This window comes from Parasteatoda tepidariorum, chromosome 10 (assembly GCF_043381705.1).
Source record: "Parasteatoda tepidariorum isolate YZ-2023 chromosome 10, CAS_Ptep_4.0, whole genome shotgun sequence".
Classification (NCBI taxonomy): domain Eukaryota; kingdom Metazoa; phylum Arthropoda; class Arachnida; order Araneae; family Theridiidae; genus Parasteatoda; species Parasteatoda tepidariorum.
In genome coordinates, this window is record NC_092213.1 from 85181374 (window position 1) to 85199763 (window position 18390).

Consider the following 18390-nt stretch of genomic DNA (forward strand, 5'->3'; position numbering starts at 1 on the left):
CATCGGCAAACGATTCTTCCACTAATATGTAATCAGGGGTCTGTTTAGAAGAAATTTGGGTCCGTTAACGGACCCTTCACAAAATACCTTTTCATAAAAACGGACCCTTCACAAAATATTTTAACTTAAAAACGAACCCTTCACAAAATAATGTATCTTTTAATCGGACCCTTTACAGATTTGTTTATCTTCATTATTGTTTTGTTAATCGAATAAACCCTTCCCTGGAAAAGGGGGGGAGAGGGAGAAGAAAGACAAATGTAAACGAAGTTTTGTCTTCGGCAGACACTTCCTTTATTCGTCCGACATGAATATTCTGCGTTCAGCAGTATAGGCTGAATACCTAATATTTCTACGTTGCATCTCTAATTTAGTGGCAGCAATTGCTGTTTATTTTTTAAAATTTAATTTTTTTAATCATAATTTTACAGTGTTGAGCATAATCTTGTATGTCTTTACAATTTTAAAACTCCTTGAAAATGTTTTTTCGCAATAACAGGACCCCATTTGCACAAAAGCAGGATCCTGGTTGAAAGAATGTGACTTAACGTTATTTTTATATTCACAAATGACGAGTCATTTTTTCACAATTTTACAAAAACGGACCTTTTGCAAAATGTCTGGACAGACCCCTGAATGTGTTAATATAGGGCAAAATGAACGATCGCCATCGGCCATAACATATAACGTTATATGTTGTGGCTGAGAGCGACCGTTCATTTTGCCCTATATTAAACACATTATAAATTTCAGGGTGCTTAGCCAAATTATTCAACAAAAAATAAGCACCTTTTAAGCACTCAAATAATATTTTTAAGCACTTAAAAAAAATATCTTAATTAGGCAGGGTTGGAAAGTTTTTGACAATTGACGGTTTTATCTGGTTTTAACCGTCATGTCAAAAAAGAAAAAAAAAAAAACCTTTTGGCATTGTTTTTGACAATTGTCAAAATTTTTGAATCATGTAAATCGCGTTTTCATACGCTACGGACTGACAATACACCGAAATAGATTGGGGTTGAATTAATTGTGAAAACGTTGAATAGAACAATGTAAACTGTGTCTTTCTGCATAATTCGTAGCAAAAATCAACATTTTAAAGGTGAAATCTAATTTTCGAAAAGAGAAAATGAAGCACTTTTTAAAAACACCCAATGAAAAAAGCACGTTAAGAGCTTTTAAGAAACGAAGATTGGAAAGCTAATACGCTACTAACGCTACGCTACGCAACTAAACGCTATGCACCCTGACAAGGAGCGTAGCGTTTTTAAAAAAGTGCTTAAAGGTGCTTATTTCCGATCTTCGCTCTTTAAAAGCCCTTAAAGGTGCTTTTTTTCATTGGGTTTTTTTAAAAAGTGCTTCATTTTGCCTTTTCCAAAGTGAGATTTTTCCTTTACCATGTTGATTTTCTCCACGAATTATGCAAAAGGACATAGTTCTATTCAAAATTTTTACAATTAAAACAACCTCAATCTATTTCAGCGTACCATCGGTCAGTAACGCATGAAAACGCCATTCGTTTTACATGAAATATTTTTTTTCTTTCGTCAAGGCGGTTAGAATTGTCGATAGTCAAAACGTTGCCTAATTATATTTTTTTCTAAAGTGCTTAAAAGGTGCTTATTTTTTGTAGAAAAATCTGTCTTCGCACCCTGAACAAATGTCGATTTAAAAACTGGCTGCCAGTCTCTACTTTTTTTTTTTNTTTTTTTTTTTTTTTTTGTTGAAAATGCACCCCATGAGTATTTTAATGTAACTATTTTTTTTTTTATAAATCAATATGGAATTATGAATATCTTTATAATGTTCTGAAAATTACTTTTTTTTTAACGCGTGATTCTTAACAATGTAGAAATGGACCTTGTGAAGTTTACCTTATTTTAAAAACCTTATTTTTTTTAGCCATTTCAAATTTTCGATTTTTTAAAAAAAAAGTGGCTACTGTGAAAGATTGCTAGTAACAAAATTTCCTAATTTTGCCCTGTGTAGTTAAAATGGAGACTTCGATTTCCAAATTTTTCTAATACTCCATTAAAACTAGCAGCGTCTCCTATTGATGTACTAATCAATATTAATTTCAAATTATAAATTTCTGTTTTTCCAATGTACATTCATTTAAAATTACATTTAAATTAGTATAACAAATGTAATAAACCAGTTAGTTAGAGTTAGTTTCTTTCTTTGCTCAGTGGGTCAAGACCACTGGTCGTTGAGATTTTTTTTTTTAGCATATGACGCTCACGTGGATTCGTGTCACTTAGCCTCCGCGAAGGCAAATTTGTCTGATGCAAGAGTTCCTTTGTCTTCTGGGCTGTATTCAAAAACGCCATGCCATGGAGTTGACAGCCTATGTGGATCAACACCGGAGATAAAAATAAAACATGACGAGGTAGAGAAAGCACAATTCCAATTACGTTTCGAGGAACAACGGATAAAACCATTATCTTTCTTTTTTAACCCTTGGTGGTTCTCCGCAGCACTTCCAAGGGGTTGCTAATACCATTTTATTCTATGTTTTTTTCCCCACTTTTATAATTTAGTTCAATTTAGGGCTGCCAGGTGGCCGAGTGGTTAGCCTGTCTGACTACAAAGCTAATTAATGGCAGAATTACGCTAAGGGAATGGTTGTTAGAGCGTTCGCCTTCCAATGAGGTGGACCGGGGTTCGAATCCCAACGATGGCTGGTTGATACCAATTCCGCATCCTGCTTGCACCGACCACAGTGCTGACGTGAAATTTCCTCAGTGGTAGAGATGGATCACGGGTTAGAGTCCCCTTGCCATCAGGTTAACCGTAAGATGTTTTCGTGGTCTTCTCCATGTAACGCAAATGCGGGGTAGTTCCATCGGTAGTTCCATCGAAAGCAAATTTCTCTCAATACTTTTTCCAGAAGTTCCGTCGTCTTCTGAATCGGTGTCAAAATTGCAAAGCTAAACAGTTTAACATTAGTACTCATAAACCCAAAACTTGGGTCGGCTGTTCAACGACGGTTATAAAATATAAAGTAAAAAAAAAAGTATGAGGTTTAGTGAGTAAGGTTCCAGTCTCCAGCAGATTTATCAATTAATATTTTTAAACTTTTAGAGGGAAACTGTGGCCTCCCAAATATTTTCACTTTTCCGCAAATTTTGTGTGGCCATACAGCATTCATTTTCTCTCCCCTTTTTTTTTCGAATAAAATTATTCAAAACTTTATTTACTTTTAAATTTTCGTGAAAAAATATCATTTAAGTTTTACAATTCACCATTCTTTCTCAACAAATCCACTTCTTTCCTTTCTGCTGAAAAGCTTTTTTTTTTTTTCCCTATCACTAGCCAACTTTTTCTACCTAATACAAACTAGTCAGTTTAATCAAAAATTGATGATTCCAATGAGTTCATCTTTAAAAACTCCCTCGCTCTTATATGGAAAAAAAAAAAGCTTCGCAGTATTTAGGTAAATACAGTTCGATTAGTAATATAGTCGTTGGTTGAAATTAAAAAATTATCTATTTTATTACATAATTACGTAATTTTTAAATATATGAAAACTTCTGCGATTAAAAGACTGCATAAACGATGTATAAGAGAGACTATTTTTTCTTTCGATATTAAGGAGTCACAGTACCTTTGCAAAAAAAAATTTTTTTTTAAATTAAGGTATAATCATTCATTTTATGGATGCTTTACGTGCTCATTTAACTTATAATCAATAATTTATCTTCAAAAAGTAATTAAACTTTAATTTTTTTTAAATTAAAAAATTCAAGATTTTGAAATCTTTAGGGCTTTTTTATTATAACATATATATTCAAAAAAAATTTTTTTTTCTTAGTGCTTACTATATTTATCTTAACAATTTTGTGCATTCATTTGTTGATATATCAATTCGAATATTTTTTTTATATATTATTTTGTAAAAAAGTAGGGAAAAAAAAGGTTGAAAATTCCTGTTGGTTATATATAACGTGCTGTAAAAATTGTAATACCTCATACAATGCTTATTCCATGCACTGTTTAAATAAGTGTATTACACTTAAGATAAAAAAGTTTACTTCAAAGCTTTATCTTAAATAGAAAAAATTCCTTAGGGATTTAATTAAGATTAAAACACAAAATTATCATCTATGAGAAAAAGCAATTTAAAGTCTGTCTGCTGTGCAAGTTTCTGTATTAGGGAAATTTAAAATCATTCATAACTTTTTTAAAAATGTAGATAAAGAAAAAAAATTTTTCAGTGCATTTGAAATAGCTTGAAGTTTTATTATAAACAATTAAAAAAAATCTATATTTTGGTCATTTTAACAGGCTTCTTACTGTCGTAACACAAAAGCCATTTTTTAAGTATTTTCTGATATTCCTGAACGGTTAACAAAAGTGCTCTTTTTTTTTTAAATATTGTTCGGACAAAACGATTTAAATATTCTTCTTTATAAATAAACAACTTGGGATTATTTTAATGAAAGGGCTTGATTCCCAGTTTTGTTCTATTTCTATTTGGTATTCATCGAAATTTACCAATCGCTAAATTATTTGTAAAATGAAAAATGATGTCTTCATCTTAGCTGCAAATTATTTGTTTTCTTTTTTTTAACATTAATTTGTCCATTGGTTCATTCATTATGTTATTTATCGATTAGAAAATTGGATATAAAATCGTTAAATCAGTAACATATTGGTAGAAAAGATTAACATGTTATGAAAATATTAGTTACAATATAGTTTTAAATTTTTTTTTACGACTTTTTACTTATTCGAATATGAAAAAGGAATGTATTTTAACAGATTTCAATAAATTTATGTTAAATATTCGACCACGATAGCTGAATTAAATAAGCACGTTGCTCGTTTTTCGAATAAGAAATAAGAGAAGTTGTTAAACGTTCTGTTGACTTGAATACATAATAATTTGATTTTGGTTAGAGCAAATCTATTTCCTTAGCTGTTAATTATCATGATTTTATTATATTTAAGATATTTTTTTTTATTAAAAAAACGATCATTTGTTTGTTAATTTTATGCCTGGGATCCGCGTTAAGAATTTAAAATTATAAGCCAGTAAATTAGCCAAATATCAAAAGTGTTCGCCAATTTTTGAAAGTCTTCGCCAAATGCAAATCTTGACGGTTTTTTATGATTTTTTCTCTCTCATAGAAAGCTATTTTACGGTAGTTTGCTTCAGGCTTATATTATTTCAACCCATTTCTAATTGGTTATGCGGTGCATCTACCGAAAATTTATGTAATTTTGTTAAATATATATCAGGGGTCAGTCCAGACATTTCGTGAAGGGTCCGGTTTTCGTGGAATTGTGAAAAAATTACTCACATTCTTTCAACCAGGGTCCGCTTTTATGAATGTGTGCAAATAGGGTCCGCCGGTCTTTGCAAAAAACTTTTTCAAGAAGTTTTTAAATTGTAAATAGATACAAGATTATGCTCGGCACTGAAAAAGTATCATAAAAATTTTTAATTTTTTACAAAAATAAACAGCAATTGCTGCTACTAAATTAGAGATGCAACATACAAATATTTGGTATTTAGCTTATACCGCTGAACGCAGAATATTCATTTCGGACGAATAATGGAAGAATCGTCTGCCGAAGACAAAACTAAATAAATTTCAAAAAATGGAAAATAATTNGAAATGATTACTCCCCAATACTTTCGCCAAATATACGATTTTATCGCATTTGGCGAAGTGGTCGCGCGCTCGGGTCCTGATACCCAACAAATCATATTTATTTCTTGTCTGTCAACACTCGTAAAGGAGTTTTTTCTTATGATAGCGAAATAAAAATTTAAACAATAACTGTAAGCAAAAATTTCATCAACACCTAAAACCAAATGAAGAGAACCAAATGAAATGAAATCAGAGAGTTTATATATGTTTAAAGATATCTTGAACAGTTCTAATCAAATTTATTAAATAAAATATCAAGCATAAATCTTGCTAAATATAAAATCTTAGGGGGATAATTTAGATTTGATGGGATAATTTAGCAGCTATGTTATTTATAATTCTTTGAAGCCGCTGCTGATGCTTCGTTATTATACATTTGAGGATAATAATTCTCGAACTTATGATAGAATGTCAAATTTTATTATTCTATTGTACTCCGTGTACATTATTTTACACACCTTCGTAGTTTTATAGTGTTTGTGCAGCAAAACAAAATGTAAGTTGAACACCCAAAACACCGGTGTCCGTAGTCGACAATTTTTTTTTATTTTTGAGAAATTTCAAAATCTAGCTATAGGCGAATAATTTTAAAATGTCGAGAAGGATATTCTGCCTCCCTATAAAGTTATAAAAATAATCATGGAAAGTCATGGATTTAGGTTGCCAATTAATTTCAAAAATGGAATTTCCCTTCCCCTCTCCCAATTTCACAGTGTTCCGAATATCTGAATTTGTTACAAAATCCCCTCTCATAGTCATATTTTGTTTAAATATAAAATGTTTTTATCCCGTTCCTTAAGAATTAGGGTGTTCTTTCAAAAAATGAAAGAAAGAACATCATTTCTAGAGCGAATTATCTTTTAAACTTTCTTGATTTCAGAATTCTTTTCATCTATTTATTTTTTTATTTGATCAATTTAAAATTGTAGTTAAGGCTCTTTATATTACACTTACTTTTAAGAAGAAATAAAACAGGTTTAAATAACTACGCATATCTGACTGTATTAAGTTATTTGCTTTTGTATTTTTTTTTTTAGCTAATTTATTGCTTCAACTCATTCTTTACTCTGTTTTTTTTAAGTTTTTAATAATTAAGTTATTAATAGTAACTTCGGTAAGTCATGAAACTCTCTTGGAATTATTCATGAAAAATCATGGATTTAAAAATCTTAAATGTAGCAGATACACTGTGTTTAAAAAAAAATAATTAAAAGATATAAAATAGAAAAATATAGACGAATTTTCCGAATAACATACGAAACAAATTTGAAAAGAATGTGAAATTTTATTTGCTCTATTCCATTTCGGGTGTCTGAGTTTCTGGTCTTACTTTTGTATATTCAAGCAGGCTTGCCCGTGTGGCAAATGGCATTAGAAGCAACAACAACAATTTTTGTATATTAAGTACCTATTACAACAATATCAGTGTAACCCCATTAGTAGAATTTGCAGAGTCAATCTGCAGCACTATCTTCAAAAATTCCGCAACTTTAACACAGTAATTATTATAAAAATTAGGCTAAATTTAACACGATTCAAAACTATACTATTTTTAACACGATTCAAAAATATTAAAAATAATGCAAAAACCTTGTATAAAATTCAAAATAAATTTGAACAATCATGCTGTTACTTTGCCAAAAAGAAAAAAAAAAGCATGTTTGTACTAAACCCAATTAGGAAACTTGTACAAGTTGATAATATTAAAATAAAATTTTATAAATTTAAATGAAGAAAACTATCTAAAGAAGATGTGATAATGTTCCTACGGCTCTCCAAAACGGAACCTTTCATTCTAAAGTTCAAAGGGTTTTTTGAAAGTTTGTGGGTAGAATATATTTATTATGCATAAATGCAATATTAGAAATATGTTATGCCAAGAGTTCACTTTTGTTTCGCAGTGTATTTTTCCTACTTTTGTACAATTATTCAAAACTATTAAAATATATATATATATATTTTTTTTTGTGGAATACATTTTTTCTTAAAATTTATCTTTTGTGCTAAGGGGAAAGACGGTTATTTGATTTGATGGTTTAAGGGCGAGAGCTGAGGAACATCAGTTGGCTGAACATCTTTTTATGGCTTTTTGGATTATTGTTTTGTTCACGATTTACATGTATCAACTCCTGTAATATGCAAACACAGACATGATTTTCACCCATTTTTAACACTGTTTTATTTTTCAAAACTTTTTGTCGATATTGCCCCACAACAGTAAGCTATCCGCTTATTTAAAATATGTGTTTCATGACCTTTTGGAGCCTGCTTCAAATTTTGAGAAGTTTATCGCTTTACCGGCAAATGGTTTTTAATCGTTCTATTGTTGATTTTTTTTGATTGAGTCGTGATAATTTTCACGTGACGTCATTATTCTTTATTTATTTTAATAATTCTTTTGTCAATATTTTATGTATTTCTTTCGGAAAATTAAAACTACAATAAAGTTGAAATCATAAAGAATAATGAAATAGGATTCCCGATGTTTACAAACTTTGAGAACATTCTTAGGATAGTGCGATCGTTCTACTTTAAATGCAACTATTCACATTTTCTAAATGTATATTTTACATTAGTGGTGCCCTACATGTGGGGCTACATGCGACTGTTGATGTGCGATCCGCTTGAGCTTCTGAACGCAATAAAAAAGACATTTTAAAAAATAAAAAAAAGTCGAAAATTTAAATTTCTTTTTTTATTTTTTTTTACCTATTGACAAAATGGGTCTTGGTTTGGATTTGATGGCGTCCACACACTTTTCAACTGTGTTCAAGAGTCATAGTTAATAGTGCGCATGCGTCGTCATTGCGTGCGTTGCTATGGCGACCGCTGCAGTTTTTATTTTCAGTAGCAAACATTTGTAATGTATTTACATAATAATAATTTAAAGTATTTTTATATTTTTTTAGTTATTAACGTATAGTGACTGGCTTAACGGCGATTTCAATATAAATATGAATACTGAAGAAGGAAAAGTATTGAAACACGTACATAGGCAGGAGATATGAAAGTCAATCCGACGACAAACATCCATGAAGACAGTTTTTGCAACCCATGATTTGAAATGGTGTGGCGTTTAACGGAGTCAATCCAAAAATATTGACTCCGTTAAACGCCACACATTTGACGAATATGTAACCAGTGAGCGTAATAAGGCGATCACAACTTTATTTATTTATTTTGCAATTACTGTGATATTTTTCCGCCTGATTTTGACGCTTCCTTTTTCTTTAAAACTATGTTATTAGGACACGCGAGTTTCTAATTGTACATTTAAATAACCATTATTTGGTGCAATTTTGTACATCGTAAATCCAAATAACTTTTCACCGTTTTTTCATCAGTTTGCGCAACTTATTTCCACGAGGTCATCAACATTCCGTGCCAGATGCAATCGCCTTCCCATCATATCCCAGACATGCTGGATGGGAGAGTACCCCAGTATTTTAATACTATGTCATTGCAATATGAGGAATTCGAATAGTGAAAAAGTGCATTTTTAAGCTGCTCACTGTTAGTAGTTTAGATTTTTTTAGTTAGAACTTATTTTTAAATGAATTTTTGTATATGGTAAAAAAAAAAAGAAATACATACATAATTGTATACATCCTTCTCCATAAAATAATATATTTAAAGAGTTGTACAAAAAGGTAGGTAAAAAAGGCAGAACTAGAAAGGTAACAACTTTGTTTTTTGTTTTCAGAACGTGGATTGTATGGTAATTTATGCGTGTCTAATTGCTTTCTTTTATCCCTAACGTATGTACCATGAATTTTGGACGCACACACACACTCTCTCTCTCTCTGTATATATATATATATATAAAGATATCTCTGAATAAACATACTTTTATCACCGAAGCATAATAATGTAGTCAAAAAAGTGGTCCCTTAATATTAATTTTCTCATTTATTCCGCCATACCTCGCTGACAGATCTAAAACTTTTGCCACACAAATTCAAAGTTTGTTTACCCAAAGGAAATTTCATTTAAAAGATTATTTTTAATTATATCTTATAGTTAATTATTATTTTTTAAACTTTTTATTTGAGAATCGTCGAAAACGCTTCGGATTGTTAGGTATAAAAAGTGTTTACATCAATTTGAAATTTGTAGTTGCCAAAATTAGAATAGTTATAAATCGAATTTTTAAATTTTCGTTTGCGAAGTAACCGATTGCATCCAAATTTTGTCATTTAAAACTGCTCTTACTATTCAGAAATAAAAAAAAGACATCTCGTCAATAACATTTTATCAGAATAACATATTAACTGAATCTTCACTCATATATTTTCATGAGTCATATTCTGGCTCTTATTAGTTTATTCTAATGAGTAGATGAAATCAATTATTTANATTTATTGCAGAGTTACAGTAACAAGTTCAATAAGGTGTTGACTCGCCTCTAGCCTGGATACAAGCTGCCACACGGTGTAGCAGAGACCGATAAAGCTCCCGGATGGTCTCGTGCGGTATTTCCTGCCGAATTCGATCCAATTGTCGAACGAGGTCATCAACATTCCGTGCCAGATGCAATCGCCTTCCCATCATATCCCAGACATGCTCAATGGGAGAGTGATCTGGCAGGCCATGGAAGAGTTTGACAAGCTTGCAACACATGTCGTATGTGGTCTGGCATTGTCTGCTGATAAACCAGCCCAGGGTGATGCAAAAGGAACGGTAGCAAAACAGGTCTTAGAATGTCGTCGACGTACCGCTCTAATGAGGACCATAGGGGTCCGGATGTCAAAGGAAATGGCACCCCAGACCATAATGCCTTGTTGAGGACCGGTGTGGAGTGCAATAGTGAAGGCAGAATCCCTCTGCCCTGTGCGTCTCCAAACACGACTTCGATGATGATCAGGACACAGTTGGAAGCGGGATTCGTCGCTAAAGACTATGCGTCCCCAGTCGGCATCATTCCAGCCTGATCGAGCCATGCACCACTGTAATCTGGCACCAAGAAGCAATCGGATGATTGCTTCTTGGTGCGTCGATTTTTTTGNTACCTTTATATATATATATATATATACATATATATACACACACACAGAGTGTGTGTATATATTTTTGGTGAAATATTGCAAATGTTATTCCAGAATGAGTTATAAGCTTATAAATTCTTTTATTAGCATTCTTGTTATTAAAGAATACAATATCTTGAAACTTAAATTTTTTTTCCTTCAATTCTTGTTTAGCTATGCCATACAACAACAAAAGTAGAACAAAAATTTTCAATTATCTTCTAGGTTCTCTTCTAACAAAAGCGAAAACACAGTCCTTGAAATCAACCAAAAATGTACAGAAAAAGAAAAAGTTCTTGCTAAAAAAAGGTATCAAGAGAAAGCTTAAAAGTTCAACGCACGTTAAGAAAATATCTGAAATTAAGAAGGAAAAGGCAACTGATTCAAGTCCCGACAAGAATTCATCCACAACTTCTGAATCTATTACTTCATCACCTTCTTCAAAAGGTATTTCTTCCACCAAAAAAAAAAAAAAAAATTTCGCACAGAGCTACATACTTATCAATAACTTACTATACTGATAACTGTGCCAATTTACTATGCTTTTTGAGGAAATTTCTTGTAGTGGTCGCACCCACCCTGTGGCAGATTTTTTTCGAGCTTTCTGCGACAATTCTCTCTGACACTATACCTTTATGAAAGACATTTTTAATATTATAAATCACTTCAGTGACAGATTTAAAGTAACAAAAATGATTTCTGTTAAAAAAAAAAAAAAAAAAGNCCACTTAAAAAAAAAAAAAAAAAAGCCTTCATGTATAGAATAGAACAGTATATATATTTTTTTAATTATTAATGTAAGAATTTTTTTAAAAATCTAAATAAAAAATATTTGTATAGTTAACCTTTTTTAAATTTTTGCTATTTAGAAATTACTTTTTATAATATCAATTTGAAATTCTAGCTAAAGCCAATAATTGTAGAATTTTTTTATTCTAAAAAAAAAAGTTTGAAAGAAAAATCGCAAGCGAGAAAGGCATTTACTGAATTGAATTCTGCAGAAAGGGGGGAAAAGTTCTACAGAAAAAAAAAATTTTGAAAAATTCTGCAGATTAAAAAAAAGAAAAAACTTCTCTGGTTCTCAAATAAAAGGTCTTTCTACAAGGAACTCTAAAATGTTTTTCTCCAAAGTTGGCGTGTCGCCACGATTCTGCCACTGGGCAGGCCACTTCATGTAAATGATGCAAAAGTTAATATGACTTTACCCAAGCTCTTGTAGTAAGGCCTTAAAATGTTTGCAAAATTACCAAAAATTTTGAAAGCTTTAGTTTTTAATTGTCGATTACTTCATGGAATATTTTGCAAAAACCGTAGTTGTTGGCTGTGCTTAGCTATTACAAAACCATAGATGGAAAAGAAAAAAAAATTCCAGCTGTGCTTTGTAATAAAAAGTTAATAAGCTAGTTCAAACTTTTAATGGAATTTAGATAATAACTCTGCTGTTTATGGCAATGATTACAGTGTTTGGAGGAGAAATTTAATTTTATGTTGGGAATGAAAAAAAGAATATTTCTATTATTCAAAGATAAGTAAGCAAAAAAATTTATATAATTTCAAAATTTTGAGAGAAGAGGAGAAATTCGAAAAACAAACTGTTCTAATTTCAAGACATCATTCTCGTGAAGCAAAATTTCAAAATCGAGAAAAAGCTCAGCTAAAGTTTATATGCAATATTTAAAAAACGTCATTTGAAAATTTTAAATGTATTTATGAACTTTAATGCACTATATTATATAATACTTTTACTTTATTGACGTAAAAACTTGTATTAGTGAGTTCCATAATTCTATTTAAAGTGTAGCATGTTTTTGCCGAAATAAGGTAAGCATTTATGAAATATAAGTTAATATTTGAATTAATTTTATATAGTCTTGATATAGCAACCTCAAGTTACAACGTCTGTTTTCAGTTGGACCTCTAGGGTTGTTATATCAAACTTCAATTGTGTTAATATAACATGGTGCGTAGCTTTTTTAAAAATTGCTTGAAGGTGCTTATTTTTGATTTTCGTTTTTTAAAAGCCTTTAAAGGTGTTCTTTTCATTGGGTGTTTTTAAAAAGTGCTTAATTTTTCCTTTTCGAAAATGATATTTTTTTTTTACCACATTGATTTTTGGCACATGTTATGCAAAAGCAGACTTTTTTCATTGTTCTATCCAACATTTTCACAATTCATTCAACAGCAATCCATTTCAGCGTACCATCGGTCCATAGCTTATGGAAGCGCCAATCATTTTACATGTTTGATGAAATGTTTGCGAGTCAGCATGTGTGTCTACTGAGTTGGGTTTGGTGAGATTATTGCATTCTCATGTGCAACTCAGCTGCATCTTACAGGATACTCTCAATTTCAGGCTTCATTTTTCACTCTCTAATATCGAACTGAAAAATTCCTTGATCATTTTATAATTTTTAAGATAATCAAGAAAAAGAGTTCTTTGTTAGAAACTAGTTATTTTATATCATGATCATGTAAAGTCTAAATTGCATTTTGTAATGTATATAGTGCTTTGTTAATGCATATAGTGCTTTAAAATATTTTTAAGTGCTTAAAAAGTACTTAAAAGGTGCTTATTTTTTGTTGCAAAATTTAGCTATACACCTTGTATAAAGACAACAGAAATATAATAAAGACAGAAAAATTAAAACTAATTAAAAAAAATAGTTTTTTATAATAAATTAGGTGGATATAAGCTTAAGTTGGTTTATTGAAGAAAAAGTTCTGTAGAAATATACTAAAATGCTAAGCATTTTTAATAAATTGAAAGTGCAAAACTCAAGTTTTATTGCTGAAAGTTTTTATTACTGAAAATTTACATGTTGGCTTTTGCAGTCTTAAAAACTTATTAACATGTTTCCAATGACAGTCTGTAGATAACCTATTTGAACATTTTTCAAGTTTACAATCATTTCTATTTAAAATATATGCATATTTTAAAAATGTACTAATTTTAGATGTTTATTTAAGTATTAAAAAGTTACATTTAAAAAAAAGCAGATTTTTTTTCTTTTAAATCAAGCAAAAACAAATTTTTTTCACTTTCATTTTTTCTCAATTTGTATATTGTTTTAATTCATTTATTTATTTTTTCAGATTTACTATCAGTTGCTGAATCTGAGAAATTTGTTTGTGATAATAGCGAATTATTAAGAATCGAAAATGCTGAAGAAAAGACGCTCGGGGAGTGTGCGCTTGAAGACGAAAGTACTGATGACGAGAAACCTCCTCCATCCCCTGACAAAAGGACAGATTATAAGCGACATGATGCTCTCTCAGAACTGAACAGCTATTCTGATGATGATACTACCAGCGAATCAGAATTTCAAATAGATCTATCTCGAGAAGAGGAAGAAGAAATGGAGGTAAGCTAGACCAGTGGTTACCAACTGGCGGCCCACACACCCTTTTTTGTGACCTGCGAACTAAAATATATTAGTTGTCATTTTTTGGCGGACTGTTTGCGTAAAAAATCTATATGGGTTTAAAATACTTTTCTTTCGTTTGAAGAAAACTAATTTCTTCTTTTCTGTGAAATTTAACATGCCTATGCACTGTGGGCCAGAAGACCACGATCTTTGGCCAAAAGTCAAAAATTAAATTTTCAACTAATATATGTGTAGGCAGTTTTAATATAGCCCAAATTAAGTATTCTTACTCATTCCAAACATTATAATTTACTTTTTGGACCAACAAGAGTACAATCTAATGAAAAATATGTTTAAAAAAAATTTTTTTAATGTAACTTTGAAATTTTTATTTCAGAAATATATATAGGAATTTTACCTTACTGTTACATTTTTATCAGAGTAATTAGTCTGAAATGATAGTAAAATTTTTCAATGTGTTGGATTAGTTTATACTCTTGACAAACTTATAGTGTATATCTTATCATTTGACATTTTACAATGTTTGAATGACTTTCGAAACTTAGTTCCAAACAGTTCCACGTGGTAATTAGCTAAACTTTTTTTGTTGTCTTCTTTCGAAAAAATCTGCCCCATTTTGCCCGCATGGCAAAGGTAGACTAAATATACGAAAAAACGAAAATTATATATTTTTTTCATGTTTTCGCGTTTTTTTGTAATTAATTCGCTTTATTTTGTAATATTACTTCGGAAATATAATTTGCTTTTGATTTCTAATATAAAATTACGAAAATTATTATATTTTGATTGCTATATTTAATTATTTAAATGTACTATATTATTATTTTTATTTTTGCTAGCCATATTTCAGCATCCATATTCAGCCACCATTTTGTTTTGTGGGGTATTATTGGTGTATTTCAAAATCCTCAACTATGAATTCAATTTACCTGCACATAAAAAACCCAAAATTTTGAAACAAATTTTATCGAAATACTAATTTTGGCCATGAAACCTTGAATGCTGGCCCACTATGCAACGGTGCAAAAAAATTTTATTTCTCAGGTTTTGCATCCAAGAAAATATTTATTCTAATACAAAGTAATCGTGTATGTTGCTCTTGTTTTATTTCGTTTTTATTTTTATTTTGTGAATGTAATTTAGCATACGCATATCAGAAATTTTCTCGAAAAAATTCTCTCATTTAACTTTTTGAAACCATTCATTTTAGACAAAATTATTTACATTATTTATTTTTATTTAAATTCCTTGAATTAAATATCGCATGAGCGGAAAAGAGAGAAAAAAATTAATTTCAGATGCTCAAGAATTTCTTTTTTCTTTTGTTTTTTTTGCTGTAATTTCTGAGTCGAAATTAATAAGTCGAATGTAATATAATTAATAAGTCGAAAAAAAAGTTTATTTATCACATAATTAAGTTTAAAAGAAAAAAATCTCGACACTAAGTTTCTGATTAAGAGAAGATTCAAAATGATGCCTAACAAACATAATTTGTAATGCTTGTTATTTTGCTTTTTAATATTAAAAAAATTTTGATAAAAATCTGACAGTAATATTTAATGTTCCTTCAAACGTAAAAGAGTCCTATTTTAAAATTTTGATAAAGTTGCGGACTGCCATTTGACTGGTGTTTTTAATTTTGGCCCCCGCCACCTGTAAGTTGGAAACCCCTGAGCTAGACAATTTCGTGTTCGTATCATAAAGAGATAATTGTAGTGACTTCTCTTTCAACAATTGTCTTTCAATTGTCATTGAAATACGATGAAGAGACATCTTTAGCTTTAAAATAATTAAAATTATAATGGTTATTTTCCTGCGATCATTATTAATCATAGTTTCTTTTATTATTGTATTTTTATTATTATTCAAAATTAAAACTAAGCATACCAACACTTAATCTATACATATTTCTGCCATAGCTGCTCAAATGACCTTACTTTATGTTTCTTGATTGAATGTATGAAATACGAATGTTAGGAAAGAAATAAACTTTTAAAAAAATTTCCGCAAACATATTTCTTCTAATTATTATTATATCTATAATTGGAATTTTTCCTATATTTATAAGAATTATAATTATAATTATTCTCATAATAATATTACTTCTTCTAAGAACCTGTGCTGTCTCGATTGTTTCGACATTTTTCCATGTAAAAACTAACAGTTAGAAAGGAAGTATAGCTATCTAAATAAAATATAAGCTACCTACTCACCAAAACATTTAGTTTTTGTCACTTTTTCTGACACAAAAATGCCAATCTAAAATCTTAGGTACTCTCCTGAAATTTGAATTCACAGTTATTTTGATTGAACTAACAACGCAACAGTCTTTGCAGGAATGTTCAACTCATCGAATGCAATACTTTGAAAATGCATGACATCGTCGTTTCTAATGCGATAACCTTATAAAGCAATAAATTTTTCACTCGGTTAAATGATCGGTTGTGGTAGAAATAGGTACACGAAAAGTATTATTCAAAACAAACAAAATATTAAAAAATAATAATAGAATAATAACTGTATGTAATTCATGAAGTCAAATCTGCAAAACCGACAAGATGACAAGCGCATATTCGATGCAAAAGTTCTTAACCGGCATTTGACCGGTTATGGTATGCTTAGTGTTAAAAGCTTAAAACCTAAAGTATTGCTCCCTTAAAATATTATAAACACATTTCCTTATTATGAAAAATATTATGATTTTACAATTATTCTACAGCAAAGCTTTTCTTTAATAAAATTATTGAAAATATTTCTTTATTAAAAAGAAGAATAAACAATAGTGCAATCCAAACAAAAATATTTTATAATTTTCGTAAGTTATTTTGTGTGCATTATTTTAATTGCTTATGTCGTATAAAAACATTTTTACCTTAATTGCGCTAAAGGTAAATGTAATTTTTATCAAAATTTATTTACTATTGAATGATTAAGTAATTGTAAACCAAAACATCTTTATTTCATTTGTAATTGCAATGCACTAAAGGAAAAAGCACTTGAAGTTTTAAACCTTTAATTGTGAATAGTTTAAATCAAAATATAATAATAACAGATTAATATAGTCAGAGTTAATATAGTCAGAGATGATTGTGCTCTGAAAAAAAATCTGGATTTTCGATCTGGATATCCAAGGTCCTAAAGTATCAAGAAATCATCAGTCACATTTACATATAAAAATTCTTGCATATTTTATTTAAAAATATTGGAACTAGAATTTATGCTTGGCATCTCTTACAATTGTAAATAATTTTTTCTGGTAGAATAATAAATGTGATTAGAGATAAAAAATAAACTTATACATAATTATTCATTTAAATTATACTGAATATAATTTATTTAGAATTTCATGTTTTGAAAATATCAGTGCTTTAAATTTATGAAGACATTAAATTTTTTGAAATGCATCATCAATGATTATTTTGCTCGAGAAATTTTCAGGAATTTTTTAGTTGGGCTCACAATCACCCCTGTATAGTAGGGTTGAGAAATAAATGTTATAAATTATTAGCTTCTTTTAATTTTATGCTGATGGCAGACAAAAAATGTCTGGATCTTTGTATTCTAATGTTAATATCTAGTGATGTTTCTGTCGATTGAAAATACATAAAACGATAAAATGACAATTATTTTTTGATGATATATACATAAAAATTGTAACAGTACTTATCTTAAGGTGTATATATTGGGTTTGCTTTTGATCATGTTAAACTTTTATTGTGTTAATCCCTTGAATACTTTTATACTATCTTTATTATCTCTTAAATATTTCTTTTGATACTATTTCAACATCTTTAAGATTTTGTATATTTAATGGTGTTTCGTTAAAAAAGAGTTGTTTTATTTATTTGCGAAGGAATCTTTCTTTTATTCCACATTTATTTATTTTATATAAAAATCTTTTTCTCTCACTTTGTTTCGAATTAATATATTTTTTTCAATAGATTTTTCTGATGTGTTATAATGTTAATATATCTTCCTCTTTTAAGATGATTATTTATCATCTCTGTCAGGGTTCTGATTCATCTCCCATGCATTTGATTGACCCCTGACCTGATCGTGAGGGACACATGTATACTATTTCAATTTAGTATTCTTGATTATCTATATATTTACAATTAAATATCAACAGGTACATAAACTACATAACATAACAATTCCGAAGCTCTATTGCTTCTACTGCCTCTCTGCATCCAGTCACTCCGCATTCAATCTAAATTTTAAAATCCTTTTTCGCACGAAAAAAAGTTCTTCGCTTCAACTTACTCCACCCCCACTCCAGGGGAGCGAGACTTCCTGTGTCCCTCACCCTCTGACCCTCAG

The 18390-nt window shown here is 29.8% G+C and overlaps 1 protein-coding gene across 2 annotated transcripts in view; it reads left to right on the forward strand.

The window, feature by feature from the left end:
- Positions 1–18390, forward strand: part of LOC107457129 (ras-responsive element-binding protein 1) — a 78040-nt gene that overhangs the window by 44778 nt on the left and 14872 nt on the right. The window contains exons 2-3 of one of the 2 annotated variants that reach the window (XM_016075206.3): positions 10910–11131; positions 13778–14046. In XM_016075206.3, the coding sequence (XP_015930692.1) occupies positions 10910–11131; positions 13778–14046 (491 nt within the window). The remainder of the gene's footprint in view (positions 1–10909; positions 11132–13777; positions 14047–18390) is intronic. The other variant, XM_043053871.2, reaches the window with a different exon arrangement.